The 21426-nt window shown below is 39.5% G+C and overlaps 1 protein-coding gene across 2 annotated transcripts; it reads left to right on the forward strand.

The window, feature by feature from the left end:
* Positions 1 to 302: 302 nt before the first annotated feature.
* Positions 303 to 20906, forward strand: ELOC (elongin C). 2 transcript variants are annotated; one of them, XM_066378866.1, is made up of 4 exons: positions 303 to 530; positions 12506 to 12555; positions 14313 to 14456; positions 19046 to 20906. In XM_066378866.1, exons 1-4 carry the CDS (start codon positions 478 to 480, stop codon positions 19234 to 19236), a joined length of 438 nt encoding a protein of 145 aa, XP_066234963.1. In that variant the 5' UTR covers positions 303 to 477; the 3' UTR covers positions 19237 to 20906. The 2 variants fall into 2 exon arrangements, with proteins under 2 accessions (XP_066234963.1, XP_066234964.1); XM_066378867.1 differs by lacking the exon at positions 303 to 530 and adding an exon at positions 706 to 824.
* Positions 20907 to 21426: the final 520 nt, after the last annotated feature.

Consider the following 21426-nt stretch of genomic DNA (forward strand, 5'->3'; position numbering starts at 1 on the left):
AATGACCTCAGAATCGAGAAGGGCTGCGCAACTCTAGGGCTGGGGAGGGGGGGAGGGCAGAGGTGAGGCGTGGTTAGTTTTCGGAAAACATTGAACGGTACCGGGAAGAGAGGAAATGAGGCCGGCCGATCGCTCCAGCAGTTATGCTTTCAACACTCACTGCAACTTCTCACAAAAGACAGAGAAACTGCCTCCTCGAGTACACTATCTTATTAGCTTAGAAACCGCACTCCCACCTTTCGATCTTTCCTCTGCACACAGTCTCCGGCCTCCTCGCATACCATCCTAAACGAGAGGTAGGGACAACCTCTAAAATCGCCCAAATTTTAACACCCAGCTTGAGAAACAACAAGTCCCAGGATGCACTGCTACCTCGTCCAAACAACAGGCCCGCCGGAGAAACTACAAATCCCAGGGTGCAGTGCGGCCTCGGGCCCACGAGCTCTTCTTTGAGGCGGCTGTCCCCGCAGAAATTGGATGAGGGTCGGCGCTGTCTGCTGGGAGTCAGAAGACTTATCAGATTGGTTGAGGTTTGCCAGAGATCTCTGTCTCCCACGCTGTCCTGGGGTACTGTGGTACAGAGAGAAGGGAAGGGGGCGCTGTGCACTTCTTCTGGACGGAAGTGGGCGAAAGACTCAGTGCGTGCCGCCACACCAGATACTAATCTCCCGCGCGTCGTTGAAAGGGTCCGTGACCCGACGGAAGTGATTCTTCCAACTGCCCCGGAACCCACGGCGGCAGGCTTCTAGGGGTGGGGGGGCGGCCCTGGAGTGGGGGCTGTGGCGGTGCGCGGGGACCTGGCGCGGTGGCTGCGGGGCTGACCAGTGAGTCTCGGGCTGGGGTGGGGACGGAGCTCTGAGTCCGCGTGGAACACGGGGGCTTGTCCAGGGCGCGCTCGCTGCCCCAAACTGCCCACTTCTTCCCATTTGGGCGGGGAAGGAACGGAAGCTCCCGTCCTCCCCGAGCCTCCTCAGCCCCTAGTTTGGGGGAGGGGAGAAGAGGGCGGCGGGACCTTTCCCGGAGCCGTTCGGGGGGCTCGGAAAAGGGTGGAAGGAGGGGCGGTGGCCGGGGAGACTGGGCCTTCTCTGGGCTGAGCGCGGGGAGGGTGGAGTTAGGGGCATGGCAGCCCTGTCGCTGTTCTTCTTTGCTTTCCCCGTGTGCACTGAGATTCGTCCTTCTCTGTCTAGGAGGCAGTCCCTAGTCATAGGAGAGGCCCTCGTTTTGCTGCGGGACCCTGAGAAGTTTACCTCTGGGCAACTTACTGGGCGATCAGTGCCGACTTGGTGGTTTGAGGCTGTCTACCTGCCTCCCAGTCTTGTCTGAAAGGAGGTATCCAGTGTCAAGTACAGTGGCCATTGAGTTTCTCTTGGGGAACTAAAACCTTTTTAGTAAACTATAGCTGTGGAGTTCGTGTCATTGACGCCAGCATTTCTACTCTGCATCGTTTTCAGCGTGGAAAACAACCGACATTTTTTAGAGTTTTAAAACCTCATTTTCAAACTACCACGTTTGCCTTTGGATCCCCTAAGAGTTGTTTCTTTCTCAATTTAGTGGACTAAAATGATAAATTTCTGACCTAGTTTACGTTTTGTAATTCACGATGCTGAAAGATCACCGTTTACACGTGGATTCATTCATTCTGGAGTAACAAGGGCAAGGAAACAGCTGTGATCCTAGTCATCCTGGATATTGTTTATTGCCAGTGATTTGCGGTTCACACTTAGTTTTTAAATGATTATTCTTTTTATCTAATGTATGAGATTTATCTAATTATCTACCACCCCAAGAAAATATTTTACATATATATATAAATTTATTTCAAGCTGAAGATGCCAGTTTCATTAGGCAATAGTGTGTAGTCAGAAGTTATAGTTAGCCTTATACATCAAGTTCTAAAGTAATATTAGTTTATGTCTTATAAAAAATGCTGTTTGGGGCTTTTTTGGGGGGGTTTTAGTACTAGAAAATAATCTGGAAAATGTGTTAATGCATTTTAGCAAACCTGTGGTAAACGTTTACTGTTCATAAGATCAAAACAAACTCATCCAGAGATGCCTGAAATTTTAGGCCTTGGTTATTAAGAAAAAAAAATGGTACCATTCATTCAAGAAACATTTACTGAGCAACTGCTATATGCCAGGCATTATACTAGGCCTGCCCTCTGGAGCTTAAAGAAAGAGAAAGGATATACAGTAAGTGAGCAAAGTGGTGATAAATGTAAAGATGATTTAGCAAGAGTAGAGTCAGATTAAGTTAGAGTGGCCCGGGTGGGGGTGCATGTCTAATTTTGATGGGGACATGAACAAAGATCTTCCTCTCTAAGGAGTTGCTGTTTTACCTGCAGACCTAAGTGAGGAAGATGTGAGGGAAGAAATTTAAGATAGCAGTAACTGCAAATTCAAGGACCTTAAGGGAGGAATGAACTTGACCTATTGTAATTCTAAAGACACCAATGTGGCTGGTGCATTGTGAAAGAAAAGTGATTAACAGAGACTAAGTATGATGGAATTTGATACTCTTTTTTCCTGTCTATAATGAGGAGCCATTAGAGGATTTTGTGCAGGGGAGTGAAATCTGATTTATGCTTTTGATGACTAGTTGCTGGGTGGAGAATGGACAGTTCAGAGAAAGTGGGGAAACCAGCTCCTAAGGAGGCTTGTGGTAGTCCAGTTGAGAAATGGTGGCTTGAACTGGAACTACAGAGTTGTAAGTTAGTGAGAAGTGGTTTGATTTGAAATGTAATTTGAAGATGGAGCAAATGGGTCTTGCCTTACGTCTAGGACAAAAAAAAAATTTTTTTATTTATTTTTTCAGAAATCAGCTGTTTTTCTGAGCATGTAGGTGAACAGTAGTGCCATTTACTAAAATGAGAAGTGAGGAGGGTGCACTGGTTTCTGAGGAATAAATCAGGAGCTCTGTAAAGGAGTCTGATCCCTAGTATACAGCTCAGAATATGTGCAGGAGCCAAGTTGGAGATCCATGAGATGTCCGGCAAGGGAGATAATCTGGGAGTCAGATTTTATAGATGGTATTTATAGCTATGGATTGAGCCCTGGCTGGTTGGCTCAGTGGTAGAGGGTCAGCTTGGCATGCAGGAGTCCCTGGTTCAATTCCTGGCCAGGGCACACAGGAGAAGTACCCATCTGCTTCTCCACCCCTCCCCCTCTCCTTCCTCTCTGTCTCTCTCTTCCCCTCCTGCAGCCAAGGCTCCATTGGAGCAAAGTTGGCCTGGGTGCTGAGGATGGCTCTGTGGCCTCTGCCTCAGGCGCTAGAATGGCTCTGGTCGCAACAGAGCAACGCCCCAGATGGGCAGGACATCGCCCCCTGGTGGGCATGCTGGGTGGATCCCGGTCGGGGGCATGCAGGAGTCTGTCTGACTGCCTCCCCGTTTCCAGCTTCGAAAAAATGAAGAAAAAAAATTGATCATGATACCAGATCAAGTAGTTGAAATTTGATTAGAACCCTTCAATGAACTAGTGGGCCAAAAGTGATCAGAGTGGATTATGGAGAAATGGATAGTAGTGATGATGTTACTGCATTTTCATGTGTTGATAGGAATAATGGCAGCAAAATCCTTGTACAGTATAGATGTGCTTAAGTGGAAAGGTTGGCCTTGTATGCAAGGATGGTTTCTATTTAACTTTTGAAACAGGGTAGATACTATATGCTATATACATGCAGGTAGAATGAAGGAGGAAAGACAAGTAATTGAAGTGATTGTTTCCATTTTCTTGATGAAATAAGTAGTTAGGGCAGGGAGGAGAGGGATGTTGGAGGTTTTGAGGAAGCTGTAAATTTTCTCACAGTAGAAAAGCCTGTTAGCTAGGAGGATCAATACAATGCCAAGTTCCTGCTTACAGTATGTGGGCATAAATTCAAAGTTAAGATCATCCAAAGTGGTTGTGTCTTTTCTCCAGCCACATTCAGCTCTTTGGTTGAGGCCTGAGCTTGGCAGGGAATTGGGTTTGGTCGAGTTGGGATTGGGAGGGGAATGGGGGGATAGATACGTCAGAGGGGAGGGCAGGGAGTTAGGGATATAAGGGCAGTGAAACATGCATGGGCCGGACCTGTGGTGGCGCAGTGGATAAAACGTCGACCTGGAATGCTGAGGTCACTGGTTCAAAACCCTGAACTTGTCTGGTGAAGGCACATAGGGGAGTTGATGTTTCCTGCTCCTCCTCCCTTCTCTTTCTCTCTCTCTCTCACTCTCCTCTCTAAAATAAATAAATAAATAAATAAATAAATAAATAAATAAATAAATAAAACATGCATAGAACAAAAATAATTATTTGCCATTCAAAAAAAATATATATAGTATATATCAAGATATATAAATCCATTTTGAATGGAAGATGACAGTTTCATTACCTTATGGTAATTTTGTAATATAATCAGGTAATAGTTTGTAGTCAGAATTATAATTAACCTTATATATCAGGCTCTAAATTAATATTATAAAAGGCTTGTTTGGGGGGTTTTGGTAGATATTTTCAGCACTAGAAAATAATCTGGAAAAATTTTTGCAGTTACACTGATATGACTTAATCCGTCTAGCTAACCTATCCTAAATGTTTATTCTCTATATATTTATTTTTAGCCCAGCATTTTAAAGATTCTTTTAAATCATTTAATAATGTAAGAATCTATACTACTTAAATATATACTATATAGTGGGAATATTTGCTCATACTTTTTAAACCTAAGCAAAGGAGTTTGGAGATCATTTCCTAAGGGAGGTTAGGTAGTTTACAGGGATGGGATAGATTCAGTGGGAACACAGCTCTGCTTCATAAAGATGGGAAAGTGGGAGTTCCAGGCATTTGTTGTAGAGGGAGGATGAATTTCCAGTGGGTTCAGTCATGAAATGGTAGAGCTGAAAGGGACTTGAAGATACGACTTAGCCCATTTTTAATTTAGGAGGTGAAGAAACAAAAGTCTTATCACTTAATCTATTTGGGTCTCAAGCTAGAAATGTGAAGATACCTGAATTAGTTCTAGGAACCATAAATTCCAGAAATCACATAGAGGAATATAGTAGTGGGTAAAATATTGTGAGACTGATGTTTTGATTATCATAATTTCATAAAATATGTCCATGCCCTGGAAATCTTTAAAATAAAGAATTAAAATTCATATTGACATAATTCTATTATGAAAGATGGAATACCATCTCCTTCCTTAGGCACTCTCTTTCCTCAATACAACCCATAATATTTCAAACTTAAATAGATGTTTCCTAGAAAGAACCATTTTTATTGTGGTCGTCTGAAAGTTCTACGTTTCTTGAAGACCAACATCGAGGACAAAACATGAAAAGAATCAATCTTGGTCAAAAGCTTGGTGCTATTGAATAACTTTTTTTTTTTTTTTTTTGTATTTTTTCGAAGCTGGAAACAGGGAGGCAGTCAGATAGACTCCCTCATGCGCCCACCAGGGCGCAATGCTCTGCCCATGGGGGGGGGGGGTCGCTCTGTTGCAACCAGAGCCATTCTAGCACCTGAGGCAGAGGCCACAGAGCCATCCTCAGCGGTGCCCAGGCCAACTTTGCTCCAATGGAGCCTTGGCTGCTGGAGGGGAAGAGAGAGACAGAGAGGAAGGAGAGGGGGAGGGGTGGAGAAGCAGATGGGTGCTTCTCCTGTGTGCCCTGGCGGGGAATCGAACCCCGGACTCCTGCACGCCAGGCTGACGCTCTACCATTGAACCAACCGGCCAGGGCCTGAATAACTATTTTGTTGGAAAGCTCAGGATAAATAATACTACCTGTGTCTGTGGCAGATACATTACTATATGAGACTTTGTTAACAGGACCACATAATTACCATTGTGTGCTTAATATATGGATTATAAAAAGAAAGAACTTGGCCTTGTGGAAACTTAACAGCTAAGGTAGGGTGACAGGTAGATCTAAAAAGACGCACTTACAGGTTACTGTGAAGCATTTGTGTCTAATAGTGAAAACTATAAATTTCACAGTGGAGGAGAAGATGGAAAAGGACACAGTTTGCTAAAAGTATTAAGACTATCTATTTACCTTAGAGTTAAATATAAGAGCATTGTTATAAGTGAATGGCCAGAATGAGAATTTTAACTCATCATCACAGACATGGATTCAATGACTATAACCACATTCTACGCAGGATTTTTTTTTTTTTTTTTTTGTATTGAGATTAGCAAGAGACAGACAGAAGGGAACATCGCGCTGTTTGTGTATTGTGCCCTGACCCCGTGGGGATCGAACCGGCAACCTCTGAGCTTCGGGAAGATGCTTTAACTAACTGAGCCAGCCAGCCAGGGTGAAGCAGTATATTTTGATGTCTTATTAGAAATTGGAATTGTGTCATAACTTCTGTCAATTTGTATAATATGGCTGAAGCCTCTTCAAATAGACCTGAGCATTGTGTAATTCTTGGTTAATGTGATTTACTTTGCTTTCCAAGCATCAGGCTGACTGACCATTGTTCCTTTAATGTGCTGCTTGGTTCTACACGTTTACTTGTTGCTTTTTTTTTTTTTTTTTTTGTATTTTTCTGAAGTTGGAAACGGGAGGCAGTCAGACTCCCGCATGCGCCCGACTGTGATCCACCCGGCATGCCCACCAGGGGGCGATGCTCTGCCCATCTGGGGTGCTGTTCTGTTGCAACCAGAGACATTCTAGCGCCTGAGGCAGAGGCCATAGAGCCATCCTCAGCGCCCGGGCCAACTTTGCTCCAATGGAGCCTGGCTGCGGGAGGGGAAGAGAGAGACAGAGAGGAAGGAGAGGGGGAGGAGAGGGGGAGGGGTGGAGAAGCAGATGGGTGCTTCTCCTGTGTGCCCTGGCCAGGAATCGAACACGGGACTCCTGCACACCAGACCGACGCTCTACCACTGAGCCAACCGGCCAGGGCCACTTGTTGCTTTTTTATTATTTTTTTTTATTTAGTGAGAGGAAGGAAGGCAGAGACAGACTCCCACATGCACCCTGACTGGGATCCACCCAGCAAGCCCTCTAGGGGGTGAATGCTCTGTCCATCTGGGGCCCTTGCTCCCTTGTATCCGGAACCATTTTTTTAGTGCCTGAAATGGAGGCTATGGAGCCATCCTCAGCGTCTGGGGCCAAGTCCCTCTAATTGAGCCATGGCTGCAGGAGAAGAGAGAGAGAGAGAAGTGAGAGGGTTAGCTGTGTAGAAGCAGATGGGTGCTTCTCCTGTGTGCCCTGGTCAGGAATCAAACCTGGGATATCGACATGCTGGGCTGACGCTCTACCACTGAGCCAACCGGCCAGAGCCAACCTGTTGTTTTTTAAAAATCAGTTTTAACCCATAGTTTTCTAGTTATTTACATTTTTGAAGGTGTATTTTTATTTATTTGTTGATCTTCAGAAAACACTAGATTAATAGACAAGAAGTCACTTATTTTACATAATGGCAGCAAATTTTAATCTGCTTTTTAGAAACTGAAGTTTCTCTTGGTACAGTGATGTAAAGTACAGGATAGGGAATATAGTCAGTTGTAATAACTATGTATGGTGTCAGGTGGGTACTGACTCGTAATATTGGGGGCATACTTTGTAAAGTTTATGATTTTCCAACCACTATGCTATATATTTGAAACTAATACAAAGTAATATTGAATGTAAAATGTAATTGAAAAATACAATTTAAAAGGTTTATCTTGGGATTTCTGAATTGTTACAAATACAGATATTTTTTTCCTTTTCAACCTGTTAGGGTATTTTCAGTTCTTCATTTGTATGCACGTCACAGTGAAGAAAGAGCTTTCTTACCTTTGCACACTGTGTGTGCTAGGGTATCTTTAAAGTAGATAGCAAGAAGAACTGCTGCCTTTGCGGTGTGCCATTTATTCAGTATCTCCCATTTTCCCTCCCCTCCAATACTGATTCTTAGCAAGTTTGAATATTTAAGTTTGCATTTTACTGATTACCATTGAGACTGAGCATATTTTTGCAGGTCTCTCTGAGCCATTTGTATTTTTTTTTCCAGCTATTTTTCCAGAATGGTGTTTTTACATTTGGTACTTTAATCTGTAGTATATTTTGTGAGGGACATCAGACATCTGACATTTTTTTCAAGTAAATATCCACTTTAAAAGAGAGAGAAATACAAAGAGTAGATTTACTTTCAGCTGTTGCAATAATCCTACTTAAATAATCCAAGCAAATCAACTGAAAAACCATTAGAACTACTAAGAGACTTTTCAAGCCTGACCAGGCGGTGGCACTTTGGAGAGAGCGTTGAACTGGGATGCAGAGGACCCAGGTTCAAAACTCCAAGATCGCCGGCTTAAGCATGGGCTCATCCGGCTTGAGCCCCAAGGTCACTGGCTCTGCTTTAGCCCCGCCTTACTCTCCCTCCCCCATCAAGGCACATATGAGAAAGCAATCAATGAACAACTAAGGTGCCACAACAAAGAATTGATGCTTCTCATCTTTCTCCCTTCTTGTCTGTCCCTATCTGTCCCTCTCTCTGTCTCTGCCTTTGTCACAAAAAAAATAAGAGAGACTTTTCCAAAGATGGTACGGTTGAAAATCAACTTACTGAATTAAAAACCTTTTTTTAAAAAACACCAGCAATAACCTTTCAGAAAGTATAATAAACCCAAAAGTAGACCTAATAAGAAATGTGTAATAACAAAAAGGGAATTGTCCAACCATTTAGCAAAACATATTTTATCAGGCTGTTCTATTTTAAAACAGTGGGGGGATATTAGGCAGGCATCAGCAGGTTGATGGAACAGAATATAGTCTAGAAAGCCATGTAGCAATATACCGTGTTTCCCCATGTATAAGACGCACTTTAATTTGGGGGCCTGAAATTTAGGGGAAAATGTATTACATAGTTATTGAACTCAAGTTGTATTCATCATAAAATTCATACAACTCATCTGCACAAAAAAGCGGGAAATGCAAGTTAAAAAAAAAAAGCTACAACCACTGTATAAGACGCACCCAGTTTTTAGACCCCAAATTTTTGGGGAAAGGGTGCGTCTTATACATGGGGAAATAACAGCAGTATATGAAACAGGTAAAATTTCAAATCAGGAATTGGACAGGCTATTCAAAGAACTTTTCAGTGTTAGATGATACTAGATTCAAAACTGTTTTCAGTGTACGCCCTGGGTTAGAATTTCTACGTGTGTCCGTAAAGTCATGGTGCACTTTTGACCGGTCACAGGAAAGAACAGAAGATGATAGAAATGTGAAATCTGCACCAAATAAAAGGAAAACTCCCAGTTTCATACCTATCCAGTGCAGTTTGATGTGGGCTCATGCACAGATTTTTTAGGGCTCCTTAGGTAGCTGTCCCATATAGCCTCTACAGACTTGTCACTGACTGATGGCCTACCAGAACGGGGTTTCTCCACCAAACTGCCAGTTTCCTTCAACTGCTTATCCCACCAAGTAGTGTTATTCCTATGTGATGGTGCTTCGTTTTAAACGCACAGATATTCACGTTGCACTTTGGTCACAAATTCAAACTTAGCAAGCCACAGGACACTCTGAACTTTCCTCTGTACTGTTCACATCTCGACTGCCATAGCTGTGGGCTGCTCCGCTGTATACACGGTGTTACGTCATCACCTGCGTATGCGCACATACTGCCACATCATCCTACAGAAACTGGGAGGGTTTTCCTTTTATTTGGTGCAGATTTCACATTTCTGTCGTCTTTTGTTGCTTTCCTGTGACCGGTCAAAAGTGCACCATGACTTTACGGACACACTGTATTTGTTACCAAAAATTTAAAAATTGTGAAAGAATAATGTTTACATATAATACTCTAAGAGCATGATGACATCTCGGTCAGCCCATTGTTCACTGTGACTTCTGCCTGTACGTACTCAGTCCACTCACTGCTCCTTGACCACTAGCTTTTACCTGCCTAATTCATATTTCCAGAACTCGGAGTAACTATTCCAATTATGGAGTAGATGCTCAAGTATTCAAACAGATTTTTGCTGCCCCAAACTTAGGTTTCTAGTGGGTTAAGTCCAAATTGAATCTTATTTCAAATATTTTTAGCTTCTATCTGGGAATTAGAATTGTTCTAAATTCTTGCTATAGCTTTGCTCTTTCTTTGTTAGTGATGGGGAATCTTCCCCCTCCCCCTTTAACCCTGAAGAAATGGTGGAATTAATTTACTATATTAAGAAGTCTGTGGAGAAACTGTTGCTACCCAAAGGGCTTTTATGATGTGACTTTGTATGGTTGCCTAGCTACTGCGAGTTAAGTAAACATTTTCGATATTTAGCTCAGAAAAATTTTCCAGATAGAAAAGTTGGCCCTTGAAATGCTTGTTCTTCTAGCTCTTCTAGGATTTTGTTCTTTTGTTTTGTTTTTTTTAGAAGAATGATACAAAGCAGTATGAACAGAAGAAAATAACAGATATATTTTTAATTGCCTACTAATATAAAATGACATAGTGCTGTTTTTTAATTTTAAAGACTGTTCTAAGGAAATGTGTCAACAGCTCTCAGCAGTAGTGAATGAGCAGTTTTAACTGGAGCCAGGATTTTTTTTACCCTTACGATATGGAATAGTGGAAGGGAGTATGAGCCATAAAATCCTACCTACCTAGGTTCAAATCCTCAGGCTGCCACTTAAGCTGTAGAATTCTTGAACAAGGAGCAGCCTCTGAGTACAGTAGTTCCTCTTCTTTAAAATGTGAGCAATTATTTTCTTGAGAAAGTATCATTTTAAAATAAGATAATGTGTGTAAGGTATTTCATGCAATGTTTATCACTTACCAGGCCCTTGGATTTCTGGTAAAAATGCTACATCACCACTGCAGCCCTAATCTCACATTAGAAATGGTACTTTAATTATCTCTGTCTGTGCTTAGCAAGTGTTCTAGACTAACAGATTTGATGTCTGCTCCTGCTCCATCACCACATGGAGTAAGTCATTCATCCTCTCTGTACATCAGTGACATTACTGTTTCTTAAGGTGAGAGATGACATAGGTCATCTCCACATTCCTTTCTTGTTCTAAAATTTTATGGTTTATTTCTTGACCCTTTCCTTAAGGCTAGAATTAAAACATTTATTGGTCAGGAATTTCTTAGAGAAAAAGATAATGAGAATATGCTGTTTTCCTGATAGTGACACAGAAAATAATATTGGTATTAATAAAATAAAATCCTCCTTTGAGGAAATGCTGTCAAAATAAAAACTATTGTAAAAATGAGCCCTTTTCATTTAGCAATCGCCTTATTTTGTAATATTTAAAATTTCTTAAATTTTTCTAAAATTATAAATTTTTATCACTCTACTGTTACATATCAGAACTTTGGTAGCCTGTATTCTGAAGGGATGAAAAAGTAAATGTGTTATAGATGTACACATTTGCTTTGTCTTTTTTGTTCTCATGAAAGCTGCCCCATGTCCTTGGATTTATCATGTTGTTATTCATTCAGCAAATATTTTCCTTTTTATTTTTTTGTAGTATTTTTCTGAAGTGAGAAGCAGGGAGGCAGAGAGACAGACTCCCACATGCACCTGACCGGGATCCACCCAGCATGCCCACCAGGGGGTGATGCTCTGCCCATGTAGGGCATTACTCCATTGCATCCAGAACCATTCTAGCACCTGAGGCGGCGGCCATGGAGCCATCCTCAGCGCCCAGCCAACTTTGCTCCAATGGAGCCTTGGCTGTGGGAAGGGAAGAGAGAGATAGAGAGGAAGGAGAGGGGGAGGGGTGCAGAAGCAGATGGGCGCTTCTCCTGTGTGCCCTGGACGGGAATCGAACCCGAGACTTCCACACACTGGGCTGATGCTCTACCGCTGAGTTAGCCGGCCAGGGCCTCATTGAGCAGATATTTTCATGTCTACCAGTATCAAGTAGTACCGTGTTCAAAGATGATTAAGGCCAAGGATCCCCTTCAAGTTCAGTTTAGGTCCTAAGGAACAGCATCTGTTTTTTGTTTTTTCAAAATGAAAGATAAAAGAATGTGCACAAGTAATAATGGAGATGTTATGGAGGGAGTGACATGACCTCGATTCTTGTGTCTTTTTTAAGAGAAAGAAGTTAGTAAAGACAGTACTTAACTGTTCCTGTAGGATGAAAGGGGACCCTGGAGACAGGTTCAGGGGGTTAGCCCAGGATAAGCTGCCTCTGCCCACTGCTCACTGGATGCAAGTCTCCTGGGGCTCCTTAAAGGTTAGGAGAGTGACAAGGAAAACATAACTGGGGAATAGAAGAGAAAGGGAAAGGTGCAGGCATGCTCCAGGAAGAGAGAGTCCAGTCTCTGTATTTTAAACTGTTGTCAGAATAGTTGCCTTAAAAGAAAAAATAAAAGAACAAATCTTTATGTCGACTTTATTGTCCTGGAGGTGATCATCTTTTCTCCAATGTTCAGAAACTAGTACTGTTGCATGTTACGATGGCTGGGAAATACTTGGTTAGCACAGAGAGTTCTTAAACTTGTAATACCAAAGACATACTAAATAATAACGGGTGAAAACATGTTATTTCAGCATTAGTCTTAATATAGCATTGTTATATTTTCAGGAAACTACTAAACTTCCTGTGGAAGCGAGTAGGATTTTATAACATAATGGGTAAGTTTCATAATAAAAAAAATAACAGGTTAAGTATTTCAACTAGTAGAAGTTGGTTTTTCTTCTCAAAGACAGGCCTTCGATGTCAGTGAGTGAAAGCTATTAAATGATCAGAGTACACCAAAAGTAGTTGTTTAAATTAACAGCTTATATTTACTGTATATTCTTGAAAGACAGAACAGTAACATTATTGTACCAAATAAAATTTGTGATTCCTAGTGAGTAAATTGTACTTTAAGATATTAGAAACTTTCCCAACATACATACAGAATGGTTCAGCTTGCAAAAAGTACTAGAAGTGTAAGTTTAAATAATTGATAATTGTTTTTATTCGAGAAATTGGCAAAAACTGCTAAGAATCTTTATGTTTGGATAGTCTATAATGTAGAAGTTACTTGCATCTTTATGAGTTGCCCAGCTTTTTATAACAAAAAATTGCAAGAGTAATATACTACATGGCTTTTACCAGCTAATGCTGTTTTTGCCACATTTGCCTTCCCTCTGTGTGTATGTTATTTATACACACATATACTTGTGTGTATATATATACACACATAAACTTAAGAAATGCCTTTTTCTCCATTTAAGATTTAATTGTCCACATCTAAATATATCAGCATGTATTCAGTTCATATTCAGAGTTTTTCGGTTGTTTTAGTAGTGTTCTTTATTAACAGGTTTATTATTTTAAATCCAGGATCTGATCAGGGATCATTTACTGCATTAATTTGTCTCTAGTCTCCTTTAAACAGTTCCCTACCTGGGAGTGGGGGTGAGGAGGGAGGTCGTCCATGGCTATTTTAAATTTAGATTTCAGTGTTTTCACCTATTACATTCAAATTAAACATTTTGAGCAGCTGTAGTACATAAGTGATATCGATATTTATTAATCTTAATTTTAGGATTTCTAAATTATTAAAAAATAAATGAGTAATGGGTGTTAGTAGCTGAACACTACTTCAGCTTCATCCTCTGTACTTCTCTCTAGGACGCTATAAATTTTTAGAGTAATCCAGAAGAAACTTTGTTTCAGATATTGGTAACCATAAAAATTAAATTTCCATCAGTTCAGTACTATAAAATTACATGTGTGAGAAAGATCGTAAAGGTATATACAAAAATATATACTCCCCCAGAAAGTTATGAGCTAGTCACTGGCTGAAGCCAGGAGCAGAGTGACGCCTGCACACTCTCCCTGTCTCCTCTCCTCTACTTTCAGGTATTGTCAGTATTCATTACTTTCATTGTGCATTTAAACTAAGCAATAAAAAGTTTGATAATTGTTATGAAATTATGGATCAAGAGTAAAATGCTAAGTAAAGGAAGCCCTGACATTTAGAATTTGGACTTGTCAGAAATTGAGCTCACATGACATAAACATTCATTTGTAAACACACTATGCATCTTATTTGTAGAATGCGTATTTCAGGTGATAGAATTAAAGTTTACTATTTGGATAATTTGTTTTAGTCTTCAAATTTGAATGTGCTGCTGTGGTCACAAAAATATTGTTAATACTTCTTGAGAAATGCTGGTAAATTTTTATCCAAGACAACATTCTTGAGTGTAGAGTTTATTCTGATACTGGAAAATGTGTAGAGAATAATAAATAAGATGTTAAAAAAACTTTCAAATCTTGGTAGTTATTCCCCTTCAGAAAGCTTGCTGGTCTAAGTTCTTCAAATATTGACCCTGGTAAACCTATTTGTTGTTAATAAATTTTGTGATTCAAAAACCATTTTACTACTTGACTTTAGATGGAGAAGAGAAAACCTATGGTGGCTGTGAAGGCCCTGATGCCATGTATGTCAAATTGATATCTTCGGATGGTCACGAATTTATTGTGAAAAGAGAACATGCACTGACATCAGGAACAATAAAAGCCATGTTGAGTGGCCCAGGTAGGAATGCTATTTGCTCTTCATGTAGCTTCACTTTCAGTGTTTGATGAATATATTTTTAAGTTGAATTAAATGACTCATAACATTTAAAAGACAATAACTATTTGAACATTGCAATATGATGTTGCATTGGGAAAAGTTGGCTTCTGCCATATCCTGTTTTTAGTGTTGACCCTAGTTTCAGTGAGGCCAGACTGGCGATTTTGTAATAGGAAGGCTCATTTCCCAGGTGAGTTTCAGGGTCAGCTTCAACACAGGACACTGCCGATTTGTGCTCCTGCTTCCATTTCTGCTCCGACTTCTAAAGTTTATCTGTAGAAATTACCACTTCCCAAACAGCCAGTAACATTTTCTTTGAGGTGATTTATTTTAACACAAGAAAAAATTTTTTCCTAGGAAGTGGAATTTCAGGAACGTAGGGTAATTTGGGGGGAAATGCCAAATTTGACACGGTGACTGAACCATTTTCCATTCCTACCAGCAATGTATGAGGTTTCCCCCTGTGGTTTTCTCCACATCCTCACTGACACTTTTTATTTGCCTTTTTATATTCTAGCCACCCGAGTGGGCATGAGCTAGTGTCTCATTGTGGTTTTGATTAACATTTCCCTAATGACTAAAGGATCTCTTCATGTGCTCGCTGGCTGTTTGTGTATCCTCTGGAGAAATGTCCCTTCAAGTCTATCACCCAGTTTTTAATTGGGTTGTTTATCTTTTTTGTTTTGAGTTGTAAGACTTCTTTATATATTCTGGATAGTAGATTCTCATCAGATACATGATTTGCTAATATTTTCTCCCATTTTTTAGGTTATCTTTTTCCTAATAGTGTCTTTTGACAAGTTTTTTTATTTTGTTAAAGCCCAATTTATCTTTTATTCCTTTTAGTGTTTTTTGGAGTCGTGTCTAAAAATCCATTGCTAAATCCAGTGTCATGAAGATTTACCTTTATGTTTCTTATATGAGTTCTATGGTTATAGCTATTACAGCTAGGTTTTTTATTTTAAGTTAATTTTTGTACATGGTGTAAACCATTAGTTTTTTATTCTTTCACATGTGGGCATACTAGTACCATTTGTTGAAGAGACCATTCTTTATTTACCCTGTTGAATGGTCTTGGCAACTTTGTTGAAAATCAGTTGACCACAGATGTGTGGGTTTATTTCTGGACTCTTAATTTTTCTTCCATTGATCTATATATCTATACTGTCCTAGTACCAAACTGTTTTGATTACTGCAGCCTTATAGTAACTTTTTGACATTGATAAATGTGAGGCCTCCGACTTTTTCATTTCAGGAGTGTTTTGGCTATTTGGGGTCCTTTGCAATGTCTTTTCTGATTTTTTTTTACTATGGAGATTTCAGAACATACATGAAGGTAGAGAATAACACACTTCCGTGTGTACAGCGTAAATAGTTATGGACATTTTGCTAATCTTATTTCATCTCTTCTCACATTTTTTAAAGAGTATTTCAAGCAAACCCCTGGTGTTGTCATTTCATTTACAAAATCTCTGATAGCCCCCTGCCCCCTCCCTTTTATCCAGACCATCAGATTTACAAGGTTATTTCTATAATTTCCACATCCTGATTAGACTTAATGTTACATCTTCTCAACTCATAATTAGAACCCCAGAGACTTGAATCGAATCTGGTTCATTTTACTAGGCAAGACTTCATAGGTGTTACTATTGTATCACATCTTTTAGCAATGTCAAGATCAATTAGTAGTTCAGGGTTATTAAGCTGATTCATCCATGAATAATTCTCCAGACTGACTTTCAAACAATGGTTTTAGCATTTATTGTGATTATTGCTGAGATATACTTCAATTGGAATTATAAAACTGATTTTCTAATTGCATAATTTCTTCTGAATTTATTAATTAGAATTCTCCATTAAAGAGCTATTTGGTTACCCTGAAATAATAGTCTGTACAAGAAAGAAAAGATTAAATGCTTGATTGTCCCCTCCTTTACATATAATTTTTCAAAATAATGAATTGGTTCTCCAGCATCCTCCAATAGCAGTGTTTTGTTTGTTTGTTTATTTGTCTTTGCATGTCATTATCAATTCATGGCTTTGTATATATGATGGCTTCTAATCCAGTGCAGTCATTCTCACTGGTACTCAAATTGCTCCATTTTTATGCCAGAAGGAGCCACATTAGGTTGGCTCCTGTGTTCTTTTGATGGGCCCCATTAATCTTGGATAGCTATACTACTCTCTGTAATAACAAGAGTTCTCAGGCTCATTTTGTACATTACTTGTCAATCCTGGAAACAGCCATTTTTCCAAAGAGCCCTGATTTCTTTTCATGGGAAATGGTACTTAGGGACATCAGTCTGGGTGTTAACAGGGCTTGTGCTCCTGGGTTGAGTTGCTTTTAAACTTTTCTCCTGGACAGAGCGAGGACATACTTTAGGGGGAACAATCATGGGTACCAAGAAAATTTTAATTAAAAATTAAAATTAAAGGATTTTTGTTTTTTTGTGAGCTTGGTCTCCTTTAATTTAAAAATAAGAGCTTTGGCCTGACCTGTGGTGGCACAGTAGATACAGCATCTACCTAGAACTCTGAGGTCGCCGGTTCAAACCCCTGGGCTTACCTGGTCAAGGCACATATGGGAGCTGATACTTCCTGCTCCTCCCCCCCTTTCTCTCTCTCTGTTTCTCTCCCCTTTCTCTAAAACTGAATAAACAAAATCTTTAAAATAAATAAATAAAAATAAGAGCTTTTATCTTGAAGACCGAACTTTCAGCCCGAAACTCATGTTTACGTAGAGAGGAGTGAAGTACTGATACAAGCTACGATGTAGCTGCAGCCCCAGAACACCGCGCTGAGAGAAGCCGTCCACAGAGGGGGCATGCTGTGATTGCATTTCTGTGAGATACCAGAGTAGATAAACCCATAGGGACAGAAAGTGGATTGGTGTGGTAGGAAGTAGAGGTTGGGGGAGGGAAAGCGGGAGTAGTTGCTGAAAGGGTCCAGGGTTTTATTTGGGGGTGATGAAACTGTTTTGGAACAAGATAGATGGGGTGGTGACACAATATTGTGAATATACACTGAATTGTACACTTTAAAATGGTTAATTTTATGATGTGAATTTTACCTAAAAAAAAAAATCCCTTATTACTGTGAATTACTTGCTGAAGCCTGCTTGTCTTTCTTTCACCCCTCCCCACAACCAATACACAATTATTTAAAAAACTTTTAGCCCTGATCGGCCAGCTCAGTGGTAGAGCATCGGCCTGGCATGCAGGAGTCCCGGGTTCGACTCCCGGCCAGGGTACACAGAAGAAGCACCCATCTGCTTCTCCACCCCTCCCCCTCTCCTTCCTCTCTGTCTCTCTCTTCCCCTCCCACAGCCAAGGCTTCATTGGAGCAAAGTTGGCCCGGGCGCTGAGGATGGCTCTGGTTGCAACAGAGCAACGCCCCGGATGAGCAGAGCGTCGCCCCCTGGTGGGCGTGCCGGGTGGATCCCGGTCAGGGGAATGCGGGAGTCTGTCTGACTGCCTCCCGTTTTCAACTTTAGAAAAATACAAAAAAAAATTTAAATACTACATTCTCAAAAAGTATGTTTCTCTGCCTTTTGCGATCAGGTCATAGTACTACTCCTTGACTCCTAAGAAAATATTTTATCCCTATAATAAAAGCTAAATGATAAAACATTTAGATAGCTAAAAAATTGTGAGGAATTACTAAAAATTGTTCGTGAAGTGTTATGAAATAAAGGGAAGTGACTTATAAGGAGATTTCATTAACATAATCATATTTTTAAAAGCTAAAGGGGGAAACAGTAGATTTACTTTCCTGAAAAGATTTCTAAAATACTGTTTCATGGCAATTCCGTTTAGCACAGGGCTCTCCTGCCGGCCCGTGAAGACTTGACCCCTACTTACCCTTCAGTGATCCCACCATCAACAGTCTTAGAAAAAGCTCCTGAAGTGTTCAAAGTTCTCGTAGATAGAGTTTTAAAATGCAGTCTTAGTGAATCTCAAATGCTATCTTAATATAAGATTTTTATATGTTTATACTAAAAAATCAGAGTTAGTTTGTTTGATGCTGGTTGGGTATATGTATTTTTTTCATGCTATAATAGTTTGCTGGGGCTGCCATAACACACTACTGTAGGCTGCTGGGTGATTTCAACCCCAGAACGTTGTTTTCTCCTGGCCCTGGACCGTAGGAGTTCTGGGCTTGTCTCCTAGGTGGCTGTCTTCTCCCTGTGTCTTTACATGGTCTCCCCTCTGTTTCTGTGACCTGATCTCTTCTTCTTGTATGGACACCAGTCATATGAGATTAGGGCCTGCCCTAATAACCCTGTTGTGCCTTAATTACCAGTTTAAAGACCCTACCTCGATGCTCGCTTTGGCAGCACGTATACTAAAATTGGGACGACAGCATGGCCACTGTGCAAGAATGACATGCTAATTTGTAGGAGCATTCCATATTTAAAATGCTTCCTGAACAGGAAAGAAAACACCCAGTTCCAAATACAGTCACATTGCGATGTACTGGGGGGAGGGGGCACTTCAACATAGGAATTTTGGAACCCACCCATAACAAACATACCTTTTTTTCTTTTATAGGTCAGTTTGCTGAGAACGAAACTAATGAAGTCAATTTTAGAGAGATCCCTTCACATGTGCTATCAAAAGTATGCATGTATTTTACTTACAAGGTTCGCTACACTAACAGCTCCACGGAGATTCCTGAATTCCCAATTGCACCAGAAATTGCACTGGAACTGCTGATGGCCGCGAACTTCCTAGATTGTTAAATAAAATAAATTATAATAAACTGTTAACTTTTTTCAGTATTTAATACCTGTAGTTCAGTCAGTAATTTTTCATCTATAGCATGCTGCCTGTGTGCTACTGAACTTTAAAGTTCATTGCCAAGCAGATTATTCTCTTCTTTTGCATAGCAAAGTTGGAATTTGTTTGCTACACCAACAAATTAAGGACACTTTCACAAATTAAGAAATAAACAAATATGCCAGTTCATAGGTAGTTTTGCCTTATCCTTTGGATGTGATTTTTAAAATTAGAGTGGTGGTGATATAGTAAATGCTGCAATTTAGTCATAAATGAACATATTCTACAGGTAAAATATTCGGGCTACATATTTTTATGTTTTTAGTGTGGTTTTTTTTTTTACCTATTCTGGTCTTCGAGCCGTCATAAGCATTACTAGAATTATGCAAATAATTACATTATAAACATGTTTATAACTTAGCCAAATAATGATTTTTTTTATAACTGTCAAAGACATAAGAGTTGAAGTTTCTTACCTGTCTTTTGATAAACTTCAGTATTGTTTCAGTGTATCTTGTCTTTTTGTTTATTGGTACATTTTAAGAGCTTTATTTAAAAGCAATTTTGGAAGGTTTACTAGGTACGGCTTTTGGAGCAATGACTTTTTGAACTGTAGCCACACGGTCAATAACTAAACTACATGACTTGATTTCATGTGTACTGTGCATTTTGGCCAATCCAAAGTACTGTACTTTCATTGACTATAAAACTTCCTTTGCAATATTCATTCTTCTTACATAGTCTCCTGTTGTGATTATACTTCTGGTTCTTTAAAAGTTTTAAAAGACTCGCTATGAACTTTACCAAGATCTTAAAAGCTAGACTTTTCTGAACTATTCCAGTCTTCCTGCATCCAACTGAAATGTTACAAAATATGACAAACTTGGAGAGATGCAGTGCAAGTCTTATAATGCACTTTGATATAGTTTATGAATTATCTTCTATTAATTAAAATGTGTCCCAATAAATATGCCCATCATCTGTGGGTCTTCTACTGAAATCTTAACTTCTAAAGAGGTCATTCAGCTTTTATGCTAAGCAGATTAAAAATTTTTTCAATAACTATTACAGCCTCTCTGCTTAGGCATGGGGAAAAAGGCACTCGTTTGGCTTATTATTGTTTCTCTTAGTAAATCAAAGCTGTCGTCAGAGTCTGTGAATTTAGTTTTCAGCTTAGTTTTTCAGGACTGGTTTAATGTGGACCAGTTTTTCTGGAAACTGCAAAAACCATAAACAACCAAGATCAATAAATAATTTTCCTCTTAGAAGATTTAACATTGTACTTTCCAGCTTATGGAAAGCAAATATATATATATATGTTAATTGCATATATTTTAGTAACTTCTTAAAACATACTGGTACATATTTTAGTATAGAAGATTATCAAGTACAAGAATTATATTCTGCTACTTGAGGACAAATAATGCCAATTATAAACCTAAATAATGATCTTAAAGGCTAAGATGATAGCTAGAATCAAGTTTGACTTTGACCGGTTTAAGTAGGTTACTTTTTGTTAGATCCACAAGGGACCTCACGTTAAAATATTGAAAAAGAATCGAAAGATTAGGAAAACTTGTATATCTTGTGGCAAATGATACTTGCATGTTAATAAAGGCTCTGTTGACTGAAAGGTTTGATGAACACTTGGTGTTTGATCTTTTTAGCCTTAATTTTCCCTTTTTTCTGAGGATTCATGAAACTATTTGCTTCAGGATATCTTGCCATATGATTGAATAGCAGAGATTTTTATTTGGTTAAATTTAAGAGTTGATTTTATATAGCATTGAGACTTTTTTACCGGCTTTTTGACACTTGGTAATTAGTTTACTTTTTAAAGTATGGGCAAGTCTCCTCGATACTTTTTTCTGCACAGAAAGTATTACCACAAAATCCTTTGTTTTAATTCAGTTAATATTTCATTTTTATACTGTCAAGATTATTTTTTGCTTTCCAGATTGCTTACCTTTTGTGCAATTGTTGACAGGTAACGGTCCCCTTTTGAAGAATTTTACTGATATTGAGAAATACAATTTGTTGTAAGAAGTAAATTTGGCTCATATTAAAAGAGATATGTTTAGAGACATCTTACTGTTCATGGACCTGTCATCTTAGTCATCTTGCTAAGTTTATCAATTATTATTTCAAATTAG

Source organism: Saccopteryx leptura, chromosome 3 (assembly GCF_036850995.1).
Source record: "Saccopteryx leptura isolate mSacLep1 chromosome 3, mSacLep1_pri_phased_curated, whole genome shotgun sequence".
Lineage (NCBI taxonomy): Eukaryota > Metazoa > Chordata > Mammalia > Chiroptera > Emballonuridae > Saccopteryx > Saccopteryx leptura.